This window comes from Onthophagus taurus, chromosome 11, assembly GCF_036711975.1.
Source record: "Onthophagus taurus isolate NC chromosome 11, IU_Otau_3.0, whole genome shotgun sequence".
In the NCBI taxonomy this organism is placed as follows: Eukaryota; Metazoa; Arthropoda; class Insecta; order Coleoptera; family Scarabaeidae; genus Onthophagus; species Onthophagus taurus.
In genome coordinates, this window is record NC_091976.1 from 6,785,832 (window position 1) to 6,807,374 (window position 21,543).

The 21,543-nt window shown below is 33.1% G+C and overlaps 1 protein-coding gene across 1 annotated transcript; it reads right to left on the reverse strand.

Annotated features, from left to right (window-relative positions):
* Positions 1-1,668: 1,668 nt before the first annotated feature.
* Positions 1,669-21,531, reverse strand: LOC111420864 (neuronal acetylcholine receptor subunit alpha-3-like). Its single transcript, XM_071199866.1, has 7 exons — positions 21,371-21,531; positions 21,123-21,316; positions 2,925-3,034; positions 2,645-2,861; positions 2,423-2,591; positions 2,045-2,367; positions 1,669-1,988 (listed from the first exon to the last, which is right to left on the reverse strand). The coding sequence occupies exons 1-7, from the start codon at positions 21,447-21,449 to the stop codon at positions 1,773-1,775; spliced, it is 1,308 nt and encodes a 435-aa protein (XP_071055967.1). The 5' UTR covers positions 21,450-21,531; the 3' UTR covers positions 1,669-1,772.
* Between the last annotated feature and the right edge of the window lie 12 nt (positions 21,532-21,543).

The window sequence follows — 21,543 nt, forward strand, 5'->3', positions numbered from 1 at the left end:
TTTTTCATACCCTTCAACGTCAATCAAACAACACCACTCATCGCGTTGAGCCGTTGTCTTCAAACCACCTACCATTAATCCAACGAAATTCTGTTCCTCTTCCTGCTGTTCTTCAATTTCTTCCTCCATTTCCATGAATTTCACTGATTTGCACACCTTCTTCCAATGTCCCATTTTCCCACACTTCATACATTTAGCATTTCTGGCTGGACACCGTTCCCTGGGATGTGGTTCCTTCCCACAATGGTAACACTTCTTTTCGGACTGTTCCCCATTTGTTTTCTTTGTACCATTTTGTTGTTTAAAACCCCTTTCATCTCGTTTTCCATAACTTTTCCCTCGTAACCAACCTTTGTTGCCACCCTTTTGCATCACTGCTGCAACTTCTTTTGTTCCATCTCGAAGAAAAACCCCTTGTTGGCCCATCAGCTCAGCTTATTTAGCTGACAAAATCGCCCGTGATAACGTTAAATTATCTTCCATCTGTAATTTCTCGCTGGTTCTCTTGTCTGCCATTCCAACAACTATTCTATCTCTTATGAGTTCTTCACGAAGTAAACCATAATCAAAAAATTCTGATATCGTATGCAAAGCAGTTATAAATTGCTCTACAGACTCACCGGGTTGTTGAATTCGGGTGTTGAATTTATACCGCTCAAATATAACATTACGTCTTGGAATGAAATGTTTTCTAACGCTTCCATTGCCTGTTTGTAAGTTCCAGGATGCTCCTTCCATTGGGATGCTATCTGTTCACTTTCCTCCCCCATTATGTACATTAATATGTCTATTTTTTCCTTGTCGGACCGGTTCGAGTGCCCCGACATAGACATATACCGTTCAAACCTTTTCTTCCACTGAGGCCATTTTCCTCCTTCCGTGAAATTAAATTTTTCAGGTGGACCCACATTTAATGGTAAATGAACCACGCCGCTTTCCTGGCCTGTTGCTTGACCTTGACCTCCTTTGTCGCTTGGCATCTTTATTTCTTCCCTTTTCGAAGATTTTTTTACCCTTCTGCGAAATTATATGCAGACCCTTTTGGTCAAACTCCAAATTTAGTATTTTTCCGCTGCCACCATGTTGTAATATTACTTATTACGTATTTTAAAATAAAACCCATCACTTTCTTAACGGTTTTTATTCTCTCCTTATACCATAGATTATGTGCGTCGTATGCGTCTTATTCGGTCAATAATACAGACTCTTTTATTAACTACTAGTGCCATCTAACGGTCACTCACTAAACAAAAAGCTATTTAATAAGTTGCCGTTGAATGTCAGAAGTCTTCCGTTTCTTACCATGAAACGTAAGTACTGGTGTGATTACACGACTCGGTCTACGACCTCGTCGTGCAATTCTACACTCGTACAGTAATTATGTTTCTAGCCCACTTGTAATATAAATAATTATTACAAAAGTTGTGAAATCTGTATAAAGAATAAATCGCGAGGACAAGACAAGATTGGTCTAATGTCTCATTCACAATTTCAAAGTGATATTTTATGATAACGTACTTCCTAATATAACGTATGCACTTTTTAATACAGTGAGGATACGTTAAAATCGGAATCTACTGCATATATGTATATAACATATTATATACCTAAGGTTTGCGAAGATGTTACACAAAAATAAAGAAAAAAAAGTCAAGAAAGATAACAAGGTTGTTTAGAATAAAATATATTTTCATTGAGCAGAAAGTGTGCTAATATATTACACAATTTGTATATAAATTTTTGTAGTAAAATGAAATGATTTTTTATATGTACTAAATTGAATATGTAATCGCTAAAATAGCGAACAACAAACTGTAAAATATGAAAGATAATCGATCGATGGCTACAGCTAACATTATCCAGTCTTGTTGGTGATTTACCGGAGATGACGCTCTTATAAAATGTTTATCATCAGATTGATCATCGAAATCCGTCACTTGATGATCACGCATTTCTTCAGCGGTTACTCTTTGAATATTTACTGAATTCTAAATAAATAAAATGAATATCACACGTACTAAAAGCTGAATAAACAATATCTTACTTGATTTACATAATTTGATAATCCAATCCAATTTCCGAATTTTCCCAAAAGAAGGTTTTTAATAAACCAAGGTACCGGTTTTGCATGTGGAGTTCTCGACATCCAAATAACAACAACGGAATTTATCAACGAAAAACAAATTACATAAAGACTACTTGTATAAAAAAGAACAATTAAAGGGGTATGTGTTCCCATTGCTGGAATCTTTTGAGTAAAGTACATCATAAAGGCTGTTATAATTAAAGCTGTTACTCCATTTAAAAGGATTTTTTCACCGGATTGCGGTGGTAACCAAAATGATAATAAAGTCAAAACAATTATAACTACAAAGAAAAAACAATATCTAAATAATTTTTATCTTGAATTAAAATTTCTTACCAAAACTTGGAGTTATAATTAAAGCTTTATAAGACGGTGATAAACGTTGTAAAAGTACAGTAAGTGTTATCGTTGGGTATGGTTCTTCACAACAAGGATAATACACAGCCTCCCGAAAATATTTTAAACTAGTAATCACCCATTCCGTACTGTTAACATGAAGATTACTCTAAAAGAAGGAACATTTATAAAGTTATTAAAATTAATTACATTTATTATTACCATAACCGAATGGTCTTTATCAACTGTAATATCGACATGATTTCCGTGATAAGTCCAAGAACCGATTAGTACCGAACAATTTTGTTTGTCAAATGGCCAATATAATAAATTAAAACTGCAAAGCACTGTGAATTGAGTTGAGGGCACCCAAAATACCGTACCGGAACTTTCAACGACACAATGTGTACTGTATTGAGCTATTCCAACACTTCCAGCACTAAAACATAAAAAGAAAATAATTATTCTTTTGATTTTTTTTAATATTAGATTTTTTTTAAACCTGTTGTAAATACTAAGATCCGGTTGCCAAATTTCGTGCGCTGCTATATTCAAAGAATCTATGCCATCATAATCGGATTCGTTCCATTTCAATTTATCGTCATTCCAATGCTTAAAAATAAAGAGGAATTTGAATCTTCTTTTTGAAATAATATTAACTAATTAGCGCCGGCCGTCTCTATTTGAGAACGAATGCAAAAGCAGGAATATACGTTTTTATCACGTGTTTATGAAACTAAGTAAAATAATAATAAATGATGATCAAACTTATGATGAGGTTCAATATGTACTGATCGTCCACCTCACCATAGAACAAAAGAGAAAAACAGAAGTTAATTACTGAAGCGATAAAAAAAATCGAAAGCAGTTACACGAATCTTACAAGTAAAGTTTCCTCGAAATTTCCAATAAACGTGTTGGAAAGGGTTCTCCACAATTAGAAAAAAAAAACCAAAACATAAATGTCAAGAACACTGCTGCCCAAATAAGAAAACAGCATAGCGCCTTTTGAAAATGGCTATTGACGCACACTCAGCCAATGCACAACAAATAGGAAGTTCATTTATTACTTTGCATATCTGGTATGAAAAACATCTTTTAAAACTTACGGTATAAAATATTGGTGGGGATAATTTACCCCTAAATCTAACATTGACCGAGTGCACGTCCGCACGAAAACGTGCTTTTTTTGACAGATACGGAGGTTTTTGTAAGGTCATTATTTTATAGTATAAACATAAGATGTGTAGCGATCTTCTCCTCTACATGTCTAACCATTTCAAAGTGGCCAACTTACAGGTTACGTGATCTCTGCGTTTTAAACCAAATATCAGTCTAATACAACTATTCTGTACCTTTTGAATTTTATTTTTTAATAAGTATGCCAAAAACGGGGCATACAGGGCATCACCGTAGTTAAATATGGATAGAACTAATCTTTCACATAGATGAATTTTTGTTTTACGATTCACAAAGGCTCTATTGCTATAGATAATTCTTAAACTGCTATAAGCTTTCTGAACGCACTTGTTAATGTCTTCATTGAATCTCAGACTCTCATCGATCACAATGCCCAAATTTTTAACTGATTTCTGAATTGGCAAGACTTCATTGTTCACTATACTGCGTAGTTCTTTTAAGACCATCTGTTGTTGTTTCTTCGGACCAAATATAATCACATTCGATTTCATTTGATTAAGTTTAAGGATATGGTGGTAAGAAAACTCACATAAGGAATGCAGATCGCTGTTAATATGTGCACATGCCTAAAATGTGCTTTACAGTACTTAATCTGTTGATCGAAGTTTGACGTATATACAGCATAAAGTAATGGAAACAGTATAGAGCTCTGTAGCACCCCAGACCCAATACGCTGAAAATCAGACTGTTGAACGTACACAGACATCGTTTGTATTTTCTCCGAAAGAAAGTCGTGCGTTAAACAAACTGCCTTATTGAACCCCAAATACTTTAAGATTGATACAAGAGTCTCATGGTCGACCGTATCGAATGCCTTGGAGTAGTCCAACAAGCAAAGGACAGTCACGTTACCCCTGTCAGTTGCCCGGACAACATCGTCTATAATGTGTATAAGTGCAGTAGTACAACTATAACTTCGTCTAAAGCCTGATTGATTCTGTGGGAAAATGTTGTTCTCCTCCATAAAGGTCGCCATTTGTTCATATAAGATTTGTTCAGCAATTTTTGAGAGCACAGGCAGGATGCTAATGGGTCTCAAATCGTTGAGACCTGACGGTTTATTAATTTTTGGCAACGGCTTAATTTATTAACGCTTTTCCAAGCTTTCAGAAAGACGCCGGAAGCTATACTTGAGTTTATAATATCGCGAATGTAAGGTATCAAGTGAGGGCAACAAAATTTTTATATTGGTTTATTATTCTCCAAAATTTACATAGTCCTTTATAAAAATAAACATTTTTTATATTTTAGTGATAATTGTCTTGCTTTTTCATTGAATATGTTTTCTATAAACACTCTATATAATAGTTTTCTCTTACAAGAGAACATGAGCATTGGATATTTTTGTTGTTTTGGTTTTTGAACAAAAAGTTGAATATTTCTTGCTATTTCACCCATTTTATTTTATAAAATTTTTACTTGTAACGTCTGTTCAGATAATTTTACATTTTAACGTGTTCAATTTGTTAAATTATAAATTATTTTATAAAAATCCTTTTTATATAACACCATCTATAAATAGTGATGTAATTTTTTGAGAATGTTAAAAGTGCGAGCTTGTTTAAACGCCAATTTTTAACATTTTAATTAATTATAAGACCAATTCAATACGATTCGCCATTATCTTGTAGCGCTTCTCATAATGACTCATAGACAAAACATGTAAAGCAGATTTTTTATCTTAATAAACCAGTAATAAAGTACAGTAACTACAATTGTCATAATGTTCTTCTCTAAACTGACGAATTTTTACGTCCAACGTTAGTAAAGTATTAAAAACTACAACGTTTTGGTGTTAACTTAGATATCTTTTTCGCTACAACTAATTGAAATATCTAAAAATGGATAGGTGCTTTAGATTTGATAATCAATTCAACATATTCTAACCGAATTTGGTTATCTGGTTTTCAGAAATTAGCTAATGATGAAATTTTATGATCAAATGTGTTGAAATGGTAACACCTATAAACAACCTAAGATTATTATGTTATCAGACAATCCAAGAACTATGATAAATATTGTTTCTAGCATAACCCATAGTGATCTTTATTATGAAATACATAAACTAAATATAGAGAAATCGCAAATAGCACTTAATTGGAAACTATATTATTGTAAACCGCATTCACGGTGCGATGTTCGTTGAAACTAAATCCAAAACGCTAATTAACTTCAGAAATTAGACAATGATCCAAGAATTGGGAAATATTGTAAACAGGGGTGTCAGAGGCGGAGCTGTGGCTATGGTCGATCCTACGCTACAAATCGGAAAAGCTAATCCTCCTAGAATAAATTCTCCACTAAACAACGCCCTCCACTTTACTTTTATGATTGGCACAGAAAGAGTACATGTTGGTTTATATACATCCTTTCAGTAAGATAGACGAAACAATATTTCACATGGCAGCCCGGTATGACAATTGTCTAATAATTGGTGACTTTAACTCAAACCCAACAAAAAACAGACACATCAACCAATTTGTGAGTATGTCAAATTTTGTGTGCATCGCAACACCTCCGACGTTTGTCATGGCAAATAACCCCAACTCCAAGCCTGATTTAATCTTCTGCACAAGCAACATAAGACCGCTCATCACATCTGTTAATGTCATTCCTGATCTGTGCTCTGACCATCTGGGTCTTGTGATCAGCATAAATACAACCTCTCGAATACCTAAAGTAGCTCCTACGTTGAGCAAAAACTATAACCTTTGTAATATGGAAAGAGTGAACGCAGGAATAAAGGAATATGTAAAATCTAACCCTGTTAATCCAACCGAGTCGATCGTAATTTTTAACAAACGCTTGCTAAATTTGGTGGATGAAGCGAGCCCCTCCATAATCAAAAAACATTACAATTTCCCTCTGCCACCATTTATTCTCCGTTTAATCAAGGAAAAGCGACGACTCTATCGCCATTTTAGATCCTATGAGGAGCCTGCCCTGAAAAGAAGGTTCAACGAGCTTAATAAAAATATCCAAAAGCTAATGAAGCAGTTCAGAAGCGAAAAATATATCGAGACTTGTGATAAAATCAACAGAGTCCGCAAACTTCCGAAGTACTAAAAGTCGCCAGAAACCCAGGTGCTTATTGACCCTATGGATGCCTACTCACACTCTAGCCCGGAAAAAATCGTAAATATCCACGCTGAATACCTTGAGTGGGTGTACAACAAAAATATAGTAGACAATTAATAACAGAACAACATATATATTATATTAAAACAACACGCCAACACGCCTTTCTCAACTCGTCCGAAACTTCTCAGGATGCTCTTATGCAGAACGAAGAATACTTCACACTACTTAACAGAGGAACCATCAACCCCTGGATACGACAACATTTCAAGGCAAATCTTAAGGAAGCTGGATCTTGATATCCACTCCTATATAAGATGAATATACAACTATTGCCTTACCACCCAGCATGTTCCACAAAATTGGAAGACCTCTGTCATCATATGCATCCCCAAGAAAGATTCTTCTCTATCCGACCCTGCGAACTACCGTGCTATCTCATTGCTACCCATGATGGGGAAGCTCTTCGAGGTACACTTGAAGAACAAGCTGTTCGATGTTGTTGCAAGGAGAATTCCGTCGTACCAATTTGGATTCCAACAGGGTAGATCTACATCTCATCCCTTGGCAGTACTTGTCTCAAATTTCCAAGTCGCACGTTACCAAAAACAACAATTCGCCGCAGTGTTCCTGGATGTTCGGAAAGCATTCGACTCCGTATGGCACAGAGGTCTACTGTACAAGCTATGTTGAAAATCCCATTTTATCTCCTTAACCTGCTAAAAAATTTCTTTCAGACCGCTCGTCATTGGTTAAAGTGAAAAACTGCTACTCTCACAGTTTCACCGCTCAACAAGGTCTCCCTCAAAGCTCTCCCATCTCGCCAGCACTGTACAATGTCTATTGCTACGACATCTACCACGACAATCCAGACATCTTCGATCTGAAATCTTACGTCTTACTTTATGCCGACGATATTACTCTCGTCTAAGGCTGCAGACACTTATCCAAAACATACAGGAATGGTACCGAAAATGGCGTATCCTAATAAATCCTTCCAAAACCAAATTCTTAATCCCCTGCCTCCCTGCTCGTGTTGCTCCTCCCACAATAATAATTCAATCTTCTCCTATCACAGCTTCACCAACTTGCAATTACCTCGGCATTACCTTGGATAGAACCCTTAAATTCTCTGCCCACGCCATTAAAGTAAAAATGAAGGTCAAAAACCGCGCCACACACTTCCGCTCGCTGTCCTATAGAGGCCGAGAAATATCCACCAAATGCGCTACTCACATATACACTTCAATATGTCGACCTATTATCGAATATGCTTCATTAATCATGACTGAAGCGCTAAGAGGATCACAGTACCATCTGGAGGTAGCAGAGAGAGCAGCCCTGAGAATCATCACTCACATTAGACACCTTCACAACCCACTTTTCGCCCTTCTAACGAACTTCTATACGACCTTACAAAGATTCCTCCTATAAACTCCCGTCTACAATCCTTATCCCTTAAAGCAATTATAAACTTCCCATAAACACCTAAAGAATTTTATCATCACTCCCCTCTCCCTCACCCACTGTCCCATCACACGGCTCACACTGCTTAAAAAAATAAGGCCCACCTGAGAAGACCGAAAACCAAACACAATTCAAGTCACGGGCAGGAAGACTCAGGTCTATAGCCCTTTTGGATCTATCGTATATTTGTTTTATATATGTATTTTTCTTTTCAAATTTATTCGTATTTGTAATAAGTCCAAATAAATGTTGTTCTTTCTTTCTTTCGCAAATAGCATTCTATGACCTAATTTATAGAGAAACTTTGAAACATTTCCGAAAACGGGCGATTACAAAACTATTACACATAATTAATGCTGTTTTTAAACAAAAATATTTCCCAAGTATATAGAAAGTTGCTGAAATGATAATGATACCAAAATCTGGTAAACCCCTCCAGATTGTTTCATTATATTTCCAACAAAGTATTTCCATCGTGTTGGAAAACGGCACTACTAGTGACACCATTGCCAAAGAAGATATATAATGAATTAAGACCAATTAGTACTTTGCCGGCAATATCAAAGGTAATTAAAAAAATAATGCATTTCCAAATAAGTTTATTCTTGAACAAGTATGATATCCTACCATCTACACAATCCGGCTTCCGAAAGCATTACAGTTGTCCTGAAAGTATAACCTCGGCTGGATTAGCGCTTGGTAGTAATATACATAGTTTGATTGACATATCCACAGAACATTTCCTGAGTGTGAACCCAGACAAATCTGTGGTGATACTGTTTGGGAGACAAAAACCACGTATGAAGTATACTAAGTATACTAGCTCTTTCTTCGTAAATATTAACAACAAACCAATAAAGGTCAGTGACACGTCTCGCAACTTGGACTTAATGCTTGATAGCGATTTAAGATTCCGTGAATATATTAGTAATAAAGTTACGAAATCGTTTGCTGCTCTGAAAATAATATATGATAGTAGATATTTGTTAACGACATCAAATAAGATAAGATTATGTGACAGTTTAATACTTAGTAATTCTAATTATAGTAGTACTGTATATGGTCCTTGTCTTGATACTTGTCTCTACGGCACGTTAAATATAGCGTGTACAAAGTTCCTGTTTACGAATGATTTATGAACTTAGACGACGAGAACATGTTTCTCATATGTTGCAGATTGCTGGGTTTACTTTTTATCATAAACTTTTAATGTTGCGAGAACCACGTTATTTAAGTGATAAGATAAGGTTCAGAACGGATATTCACAATCTAAATGTTAGAAATAAGGGTCTAATTTCTCCTCTTTGCAACAGTACTATTTTAAAAATATATACGTATTTACAATCAAGGTATACGCTTTACAATCCCCAACCGGGAATTTTGAAATGGGCGCCACCAGCGGTATTTGCACGCAACTTGAGATTTGTGTTATTCAGTGAACAGAGTTTGTTATGATGAATGAGCATTATAATTAAAATGTTAACGTAAGATGTAAGCAAGACAATAGAAAAGGGAATATTTTTGTTTTGTTTCTCCGCATTATACGTTACTGGGATAAAGTTAAATTTGGTTAGGTTTTTTCCTATTTTAAATTCTAGATTGGAGTTGTAGGGGATGGCTGAATATTGATTGACAGATTTATGATGTGGATATATTAACTTGTTAATGAGTCGTTTGTGAGGTATATTGAATATTTTTTGAAGTTCCGAAATTTTGAAGTTGTTGTTAACACCTATATTAAGTATTTTATTTATTTCTTTATTTATGTTTTCATCATTCAGAGGGTAATTCATTAGTCTATTGAACATGAAATTAAAATTAGAATAAGCTCAAAAAAGTTCAGTTTACTTTCAGTTTCTATTTCTGCAGTGAATTTCAGATTGCATAGATTATCGAAAATATTTTTCAGTGCTATTATTTGAGCATTGTTACCATCAAAAATCATATTACGGTTAATATGGTTAATTAATTTGTATTTATCAGTAAATATAAGGTTTTCTAAAGCACTGAAGTAAATGTCTGCCATAATACCCGATATGGGGGAGCCCATTGGGAATCCATCGTTCATTTCGAAATAATCGTTTTCAAAGATAAAAAAGTTTTGTTGTTTGACTATTTTTAGAATCTCGATAAATGAAGTTATATTTTCCGAATCAAGTTTTAGTGTATACGTGTTATTTATTAGTTGTTCCCTGATAATATTGATAGAGGCATTTATTGGTATATTTGAATACATATTTTTTATATCAAATGATATTAATCGTTAATTTTTCGAGGGTGTAACTTGTTCTAATTTCTTAATTAAATCAGTAGAACGTTTAATGTTAAATTGAGATTCGTCTTTAAAGAATTCATGAAGGAATTTTTGAATCTTTTTAGCAATTCTACTAGTGGGTGTGTTAGTATTTCGTATTATGGGACGGATGCTCAAGTCTTTTTTATGTAATTTTATATAAGACTTTAGGTCAGGTGTCAACGGGTTCATGACATTTGAGTTATAAGGAGTTATATTAAAGTAGTTCAGTTGTATATGATTATCCTTTATCAACTTTTTTAATCTATTTTTGTATTTTATTGTTGGGTCTTCTTTTAACTTTCTTATATTATTATTCTTAAAAAAGAGAAGTGTTTTATTAATATAATTAACTTTATCCAATATAACTATTCCGGCATTCTTATCGCCAAGTCTAATGGTGAGATTCTCTTTCTATAGCTTTTCTCAGATTTGAAATAGGAGTATTGGAAGGAAAGGTGTTAGGTTTTTTATATTTATTCTTAAGTGTGGGTTGTTTATTAAGTCTTTTGATCAGGTTGTGATTATCTTGAAATATATCTTTAATATCTAGGGAGTGTCTTAGCTGTGTTTCTAGTTTTATGGCCAAATCTACGGGTTTTATTTTAGAAGGAATTGACATTTTATGTCCTAATTTAAAAATATTATCCTCTTCCTTCGAGAGTTTATATTTAGAAAGGTTGGTAAATCTAGGGGCAAATTTGTATTTAGTAATATCACTCAGATCAATTTTCAACATAAGGCTGTTAAAATTAATTCTTTTTATGCATAATGATGTTTTGGATTTGTTATTATTGGTGTTGTATGTGTTTTCGCTATTTTGGCCGTTAAATTTATTGTAACTATTAGCATCCCCTTGTTCCCTTACATTTAGATTTACATTATTATTAGATATAGAGCTATTGTGGATATTTTCAGAAGGATTATAATAGTTTATATTTTTATTACTTTTTGTATGGTTTATTTCCTTATTAAGAGGTTTTGGTGAACTACTGCGTTTTTTAATATTGCGTTTTCTAATATTTTGATTGTTAATTGTATGTTTAAATGGTACGTACTTAATTAGCAAATTTAGAGATCGGGCAATTAATAAAGGAGATAATTAACTTATTTGATTAAGTAGTTTTTTGTATTTTAATCAAAATCCTTAAATATTTCGAATCGAGCAGTTCGACATAATTATTCAGACAGACGCAAGCTTTCGTTTGAGATATAAAACATTAAAATCGGTCTTTAGTTATAACGAATTTATTTAAACTCATTTTTTCTTATTGGGGGCTAGACTTCCAGTCGGTAGATAATTGGAGTCATTTAAATAACCGTACGTAGGTAATTAGTAAATTTTGAAATCGTGCATTTCCGCCTTCGCATTCATTGTAGATTATACTTTCGATCGAGATGTTGATGACTAAAATTGGTCAATTAACAACGGAGATAATTGGCTTATTTGGTTAATTAATTGTTTGTGTTTTATTCAAAATCCAATTTCTAATATTTTGATTGTTAATTGTATGTTTAAATGGTACGTACTTAATTAGCAAATTTAGAGATCGGGCAATTAATAAAGGAGATAATTAACTTATTTGATTAAGTAGTTTTTTGTATTTTAATCAAAATCCTTAAATATTTCGAATCGGACATTTTGACATATGCATTCAGCCAGATGCAAGCTTTCATTTAAGATGTAAAACATTAAAGTCCGTCAAACCGTTCTTTAGTTATAGCGAATGTAATTAAAATAATTTTTTTCTTATTGGGGCTAGACTTCCAGTCGGCAGATTCGCGGGGTCATTTCAATAGCCATACGCAGGTAATTAGTAAGTTTTGAAATCTCTCATTTCCGCCTTTGCATTAATTGTAGATCAAACTTTTGATCGAGATGTTGACAACTAAAATTGGTTAATTAGTTAAAGAAATAATTGATGTGTTTGATTAATTCGTTTTTTGTGTTTTAATCAAAATCCTTAAATATTTAGAATCGGGCATTTCGACAACCGCATTCAGCCAGACACAAACTTTCGATTGAGGTATAAAACATTAAAATCCGTCAAACCGTTTAATTATAGTCGATTTAGTTTAAATAAATTTTTTTATATTGGTACTTTCGAGCGTTCATACGTGCATAAACGACGAGCCGAACACGGTGTCATTCCGAGGGCTGTACAAGGTTAACGGGAAAGAATTTAAATCGGGCTTTTCGTGATTTCGATAGAAGAAACTATGACGAACCGAATGACGTATAGATCTTGATCATCGGGTACATCATTTACGAGTTATCACCACTTAAAAAAGGTCATTTTTGTGAGCTCTGTGAACCTGGAACTCGAGTTTACGATATTTTGGTTTTATTAGTACCATTCGATAGAGAATCGTTTGTACTCGTTTGTACCACCTTTAATTTCGTTTGTACCACCTCAGGATCTAAAGAGATAAAAAAATTTTGAAAAATTGCCGGAACCCCACTTTTTGATATTCTAATATTATTAATACCATTCGGTAGAGAATCGTTTGTCCCCGTTTATACCACTTTCGATTTCGTTTGTACCTCAACCGGTTCCAATATACAGCGATTTTTTGATTCTTCAGAATATCGCTGAAAGTGTGTATCTTCGTTATTAATACAGATATCGCAAAACGGTCGATGGAATTCGATAGATAATCGTTTGTACCACTTTTGTTTTCGTTTGTCCCTCAAGCGATTCCAAAATACAGCGATTTTTTGATTCTTCAGAATATCGCTGAAAGTGTGTATCTCCGTTATTAATTCAAATATCGCAAAAGGGTCGATGTGGTACGAGAGTGAATCGTTTGTACTTCTTTGTACCGCTTTCGTTTTTGGGTTTTTTTCTCCTGCACATTGCGTAAGCCACAATTAACGACGAGGACGTGGCAGGATTCTAGTTCCATTTTTCTTTATTTATTTTTTTTTGTGTCACACAATACAATGCAAAAAATGTATCGTAGCCAATGTCCCGAATAGTACCTGTAAATTCAGGACGATATTTCAATTCATGCACTGATTGAAAAAGGTCGATGCCTCTACAAAGTCCTAATTCCCGGTCAGTTTGCTGTTTGCTTTACCTTACGTAAAACATTTTCGTTGTACAAATACGCGGAAACTTTATCTTCAAAATCCATAAGTTCATTGGCTTCCTGCTACACCAAGCATAGGTTGACTGAGCAGTAACGTCTTTTATTACTCGTTGTCTAAGTACACCTCGTAATTGACGCTTTTTTTTATGCTCAATATTTTTTGTATCACTTGTTGAAATTTGGAGCGTGATATGGTCATCTGTTGGTTTGTCTGGCGCGTACAAATCAATTCCTTCACCACATTCGATACATAAACCTTTAATCCATAACCATGATTCTCCTGGATTTAAGTTAACTTTTGGATTTTTGAAAGCATAGCAACATGGCAACCGATGTTCTTGCTACAATTGTTTCTGCATTACATCAGTCCAGCCTTGTCTTAATACATTATACGCCCTACCCTTATAAATTCTACTAACAGGTCGAATACTGTTCCAATCGTCGCCTGAAATAGTAATTGTCGCTCTAAGAAGCACTAACCCGTCTCGGAATATATTCATCGACCAATTTGAACCACCGGTACTATTCATTTCGGAATTTGCTATATCTAATGATGTATTGGCTTTGTGATTAACATTATGAAATTTTCGTAGCATGTCTTGTGTTTAGCTGATATTTTGTTATCCATTTTTATAACTGCCTCATTCCAAACATTATATGCTAATTAAGTATTAAAAATACGACCTATGATAGCAAATCTAAGAATTAACTTTAATAACGTTTCACAGTGAGGATTACCGACGGAGGTGATATAATGACAAATGTGACAAAAAGTGAAAAGCAAAGCGAAAATACCTGGTAGTATGTTGTCTTGTGTACAAACACGTGTTTGTGTAGACTTATCCACACAAACACGTATTTCTCGTGTTCGATATAAATCATCAAAACATTAAACAGTGCATACCAGGCCACACCTGCTAGAGTTGAGAACGGTTACGACCCAAACGTTTTAGTCTTATGTACTTGAAAAGTATGGGAACCACCGAGACCGAGACCCGGGGCTTCCACTAATATTAAAAAAAAGCTGTATTTTGGAAACTGTTGAGGTACAAACGAAAACAAAAATGGCACGAACGAGTATAAACGATTCTCTATCGAATTCCATCAACCGTTTTGCGATATCTCTATTAATAACGGAGATACACACTTTCAGCGATATTCTGAAGAATCAAAAATCGCTGTATTTTGGAATCGATTGAGGTACAAACGAAAACAAAAGTGGTATAAACGGGTACAAACGAATCTTTATCGAATTCCATCTACCGTTTTGCGATATCTCTATTAATAACGGGGATACACACTTTCAACGGTATTCTGAAAAATCAAAAAATCGCTGTATTTTGGAACCGGTTGAGGTACAAACGAAATCGAAAGTATATAGGAAAATGTATATGTATATATACATATAAAAATATAAAAAACTTCTTACTTGCTTATATTTTAAATATTTATTGGAACCGGTTTCGACACATAAAGGTCATCATCGGTCAAAATCTTTGCAAGCGAAAAATAAAAAAGAAAATCACATCAAAATCTAATTTCATCAAAAAATAGCAAGTTTCCATTATTTAATTAATAGAGCTCTGGATTACCCATTGTCAAAAGAAAATCGTGTTAAAGAACTCAATTATATCTATTGCTTAGCTAAACAAAATGGTTTTTCAAACAATATAATTGACAACCTTTTAAATGAGATTACAATAACTAAGGGTGTTTTATATACTAAACCCTTAAAGAATAACATTTACAAACCTATTACTTTTATTGATACTTCTCAACAAGCCCATAAGATCCTTGCTAAGTATGGTATACCATTGGCCTATAGTAATAGAAGAACAATTCTAAACTTGTTATCAAATCATCATTTAAAACATAATAAAACTAATGTCCAAGATTCTGGAGTTTATAAAGTTAATTGTAAAGAATGCAATAGTTTATATATTGGGCAAAGAGGTCGTAGACTTGATTTAAGACTACAGGAGCATAAAATAAAAACGAATTCTAACATATTCAAACACAGTCAATTAACTGGTCATATTATCGACTTCCATAGCACGAAATTGTTACATAAATGCGAGAAAGGGTTTAAACTGGATCTTTTGGAAATATTTGAAATCGATAAACATAGGAAAAATAAAAGAATAAATCTTCTCAACGATCAAGTTGATACTTTTTACACCCCATTATACTCCTTCCTATCAAAAAGCAAGAAAAGAAAAACTAAACAAATAAAATAATAATTTTCCAATTTTACCATCGTTTTATTCAACCGATTTTAATATGTAACCGGTTTATTCGGGTGGTGTACTTACTTTCATGTAAAATTTCCATTATTGTGTGCTGTGTTCGCCTTGTCGTACGTTTCATTATAATTTGTAACATATTTATTTAATTTTAACATTTTACCATAGTTTATTTATTTAAATTTTAATATTTTAATATTCAATGTGTTATTTTTATAAAATTCAACGTTAGCACTTTCTTCATTTATGACGTATGTTATATAATTTTTATAACGAAATAAGATTTTGATGTGATTTCCTTTTTTATTTTTCGCTTGCAAAGAATTTGGCTGATGATGACCTTTATGTGTCGAAACCGGTTCCAATAGATATTTAAAATATAAGCAAGAAAGAAGTTTTTTATATTTTTATATGTATATATACATATACATTTTCCCATATACAGGGTGTCACACAAAAAACGCCCCAAGCTGTAACTCTGTCATTTATATTCCGATTTTCATGGCCGAGGCATCAAATGAAATGGTTTGATAAATACTATGGTTCATGCTACAAATAAATCTTTTTCAAGGCCATCTTCAATTTTAAGCGATTATTAACGTTTGTTTTTCAAATTGCTCCATATATTTTTCTTCACGTCATTAGATAGAGATTGTGTTTCTGAATTCATTGATGTGCAATACATCCATTTTGAATGTAATTTTAGTAGAAAAAAGACACCTGTATATACAGGTTGTCGCACAAGAACGCCGTAAGCTGTAACTCTGTCATTTAAGAGGCCTACCTAGCTGGCGAAAAATTCGAAACGAGATTCGGTCGTGAACACGCCTAATGCGGCAACACCGCTCGATGTGTACTCGATCGGGCTGGCACGCCAGGCCGATGGCGACTAGGACTGTCCGATTGTCGGGTAATTCCCCGACAATCAGCGACGTTGATTTTATTCTTAGTTGAATGCATTTGAATACGAGTTGGGGCCGCTTTTTGGAACATAGCTGTTATTACTAGTATTTCATTATTATCGATTGTTAGTTAAAATTATATATTTTCTCGAAAAGGGATGTTGGTGGATGCCGATCTTATCAGATTCCTCATTATAAAATTTCACAGTATACCAAATTTTATCTGTATATGACAAATCACTGAAATTATTGAAGGTAATCTATACCTTAGGCATTTATTGATTTATACAGGGTGATTTATCAGTTCACCATCAAACTTTGTCATATGATAGCTAATCCAATTACAAAAAAAAATGTTAATGAACATATGTCCTATTTTAATTATTTACGAAATTATAACACTTTAAAGTTTTCATTTTTATATCATAATTAACTACTACATTTTTTTAAAACACATAAATATTACAAATATTGTTCAAAATAGCCTCCTTCTGAAGGAGGAATACATGCTTCACAATGACGAATTAAAGAGTTCTTCAGCCGAATTAAAATGTCTGGTTGATTTCTTGTTTCAGTAGCAGCCATTTGTATTCTGTTTAATAACTGTTCTCGTGTGTTAATTTCCACTTCATACACAATTTGTTTCATATGACCCCATAAGTAGAAATCCAATGGATTAAGATCGGGGGATCTAAGTGGCCAAGCAAATGGACCATTATTACCAATCCACTTGTTTGGAAAATATTGATTTAACCACTTGACAACTACTCTTCCGTGATGAGGTGGGCATCATTGTGCTAGTACCATTAAGAGGTATATCTTCAAGTAAATCAAAAAGAGTATTGTTCAAAAAAAATCTGTAATTTACAGCGTTCAAACGTCCATCAAGTACAAGCAAACCTAGTAAATTGTTGTTAAATATTCCACCCCAAACGTTGATGCTGAAACGTTGTTGAAATTTTCTTAGTCTAATCGCATGCGGATTTTCTAATACCCAGATATGTTCATTATGGTAATTATTTATACCATCTCGTGTAAAACATGATTCATCTGTCCAGAGAACATTTGAAATGAAGTCATTATTTTGAGCATGTTACTGCAATAACCATTCACAAAATGCTAACTGTTGCTGATTATCTCCTGGCTGTAGAGCTTGAACGTTCTGTTTACGATACGGATGAAGGACTTGGCGGTTCAATACGCGCCATGCAAAATTTTGACTTACATGTATTTTGTGTGCTATTCTTCGAGTGCTGATATAAGGATTATCAATGACAGCATTAATTACAGTTTCTTCGTCCTCTACATTAACTACATGCGGTCGAATAGGATAACCTGTTTCTCGAAGTCTTCTGAAAGAATTGCTAAAACTGAATAATATGGCAAATGACGCTGTGGAAATCTTTCTTGATATTCTGGTACTAATTGTCGAGCATTTCAATTGCAAAAACCATACACGAAAATTATATCAGCATACTCTTCAGTGCTATAAGCGTAGATTTTGAGTTTCTTCTTGTATGTAATAATTAAACCTTGCAGCAAACTGACATATTACAATGACAAGTTTTTACTGACTATTAATACATTCGCTGCAGAAAACTTTAAAGTGTTATAATTTCGTAAATAATTGAAATAGGACATATGTTCAAAAATCATCCTGTATTTAAAGATTAAAAACGTTTACACTAGTTGTCATAATTTTTGCTCTAGCAGTATATGTGGTTGAAATTATGCCACCACTTACAGAACCACCATATATTTTTATACAGGGTGCCCATTATTTATGGAATATAGTATATATCTCGGTAAATGTTGACTTTATAAAAAAACATTTTATACAAAAGTTGTTTAATATTTTATTTGCCATAATAGGACAGCAACACAACATTCAATTGTTTATATTTCAGAAAACAAATGAGCAACGAATAACACTTGAATTGTTTTAAATGGCAATGTACCCTTTTGTTAGGTTCATTTGATAGAGATTGTTTTTCTCCAAATTTTAGTACCCTTATATCAGAAAATTTTTGAAAAAATGCAAAAATTGTTTATTAAGAAAATTTTTAGTTTTTTATGAGTTAATATATTTTTTTATTATTTATGTTGTATTATTTATTTTAAAATATACCTTTGGTATTTATTTTAATAATTAATCTAATAGTAAATGGTCAGATAATTGTGCAAATATTCTCATTATTAAAAATTTATTGCCACACTTAAACATTGTTTTGCATTCTACGTAAATTAAATGTTTAAATTTAAATTAGTGATATAAAAATTTTTTGATCTATCTGAAAATATTAATCGCTTCAGGTTTGTTTTTCTTCGAGACATTACGCCGACGTCTCGGTTACCGAGAATACTAAGCTCCACTATGTCTCGGGCAATGTTTGGGACATAGCAATATTTGCGATGTTGCCGTATTTATACTCCGAAAGCAATCAAAACAGACTAAACGTTTTAAACCCATTTTATTTAAATTTGCTGCATTTAATAAAAAAATTGAATTCTTTAAATATGATTTACTTTACATTTCACTACCTGGTGATGCATTCCGTTTTTAAAAATTTTTTAAAACGTGATTTTAGAAACGTTACGCGACATTTTTTGAAAAAACTAAATGCATCACTAAAAACTATATAAAAAAATAGAAATTTTGATATAACAAACATACAAAAATTTTAAACGATGGCTGAATAAAATGGTATTCGTTGTTTTCGCTAATAGGTTATCCTCTTAACTTCCGATTTTTATAAACGAGGTATCAAATGAAATGGTTTGATGAATGCTATGATTCATGCTACAAATAAACTTTTTCCAACGCCATCTTCCATTTCAAACGATTATCAACTTTTGATTTTCAAAATGCGCGGTATATTTTTTTTCACGTTATTGGATAGAGATTTTTTTTTCTGGACCCATTGATGCACAATACATTAACATTAATTGTAATTTTAGCAGAGAAAAACAATTAAAACATTTTCCGAACATTGTCTGTAATACTGCAGTGTGTCATGGAAGAAAATAACACGCAAAACTGATAACAGTCATTAAATGCTATGTCAATGCCCGAAGCAGTTGTAAATGATACTTATAAGTGGTTTTCTCATTTATCCAGTGTCACACTACAGTATAATACAAGTGACTTTAAGAGAATGTTCAGGAACTATTTTAATGTTTTTCTATGCTACTATTACAATTAATGTTGATGTATTGTACATTAATGGATTCAAAAAAAAACTCTATCCAATAGCGTGAAGAAAAACATACCGAGCAATTTGAAAATCAAATGTTGATAATCGCTAGAAATTGAAGATGGCGTTGGAAAAAGTTTATTTGTAGCATGAATCATAGTATTCATTAAACCATTTCATTTGATAGCTAGGTCATGAAAATTGGAAGGTAAGTGACAGAGGTACAGCTAGCGGCGTTCTTGTGTGGCAACCTGTGTATACAGGTGTCTTTTCTCTACTAAAATTATATTCAAAATGGATGTATTGTATATCAGTGGTTTCAGAAAAACAATCTCTATCCAATGACGTAAAAGAAAATATATAGAGCAATTTGAAAAGCAAAAGTTAATAGTCGCTTAAAATTGAAGATGGCCTTGGAAAAAATTTATTTGTAGCATAAATCATAGTATTCATGAAACCATTTCGTTTGATACCCCGCTCATAACAATCGGAATGTAAATGACAGAGTTACAGCTTGGGGCGTTTTTTATATAATAATAAACTAATATAATATAACTTGCGACATGGATTTATACAATCGAAATCGAAAGTGGTACAAACGGGTACAAACGATTCTCTACCGAATGGTATTAATAAAATTAGAATAACAAAAAGTGGGGTTCCGGCAATGTTTCAAATTTTTTTTATCTCTTTAGGTCCTGAGGTACAAACGAAATTAAAGGTGGCACAAACAAGTACAAACGATTCTCTATCGAATGGTACTAATAAAACTAAAATATCGTAAACTCGGGTTCCAGGTTCACAGAGCTATTTTTGTGTTATTTTCGTGTATGTTTGCATTATTTTGGCGTTTTAGCGGAATTCGAAAGAGATTTTGAATCGGGCATTTCCACTTTCGTATTGGCCATAATCCTTGGTTTCGAATGCTTTCGAATGAGATATTGTTTATCGAAATCGGTTAACTGATTCTCCTCATTCTAAAATCCTATCTAATTGGGGGCTAACTTCGCATAGGTGACTTATTGATCAATTCTATATTATGTCATATAGTTACAAATTTTTATGTCCAACGTTAACAAAATATTAGTAAAAAGGATTATGTTTTTAGTGAAACCTTTTCTCTCAACAACGAATCGAATAAAACTCTGCTAAATTAGAAAATAAGTTAGAACACAATATAAAAATAAAATGATTTGGTACTTAATAATACGAAATAAAATTTTTTGTTACCATTTTTGCCCAAACGAACAAAGTCATCGTAGATTTAAACTCATTAACTTCTACATGTTTAACATCGACTTCAAATTTAACGGTCGTTACGTTCGTATGTTGAGATGGTCGAGCGAATTTATCGTAATTTAACAGCAGATCTTGACGGAGTTTATCGGTAGATGTCGCATTCCAAAGTGGTTTTGGCCCAATTTCTATTCAAACAAAACATTGATGAACAACTTAATTACTACTTTGTTAAAACTTACTTGTTGTCATAAAAGCTGTTGATGATAAATGCAAAAATATTAAAAATACAAAAAACGAGATCAAACTTGATATGTTCATTATGTTGTTATTCGACCGTTTCGTTGTTCGTACTACTAAAACTTCGTACTAAATGAAAGACCAGTTTTTATTTGATAATAGTCTTCCATTTCCG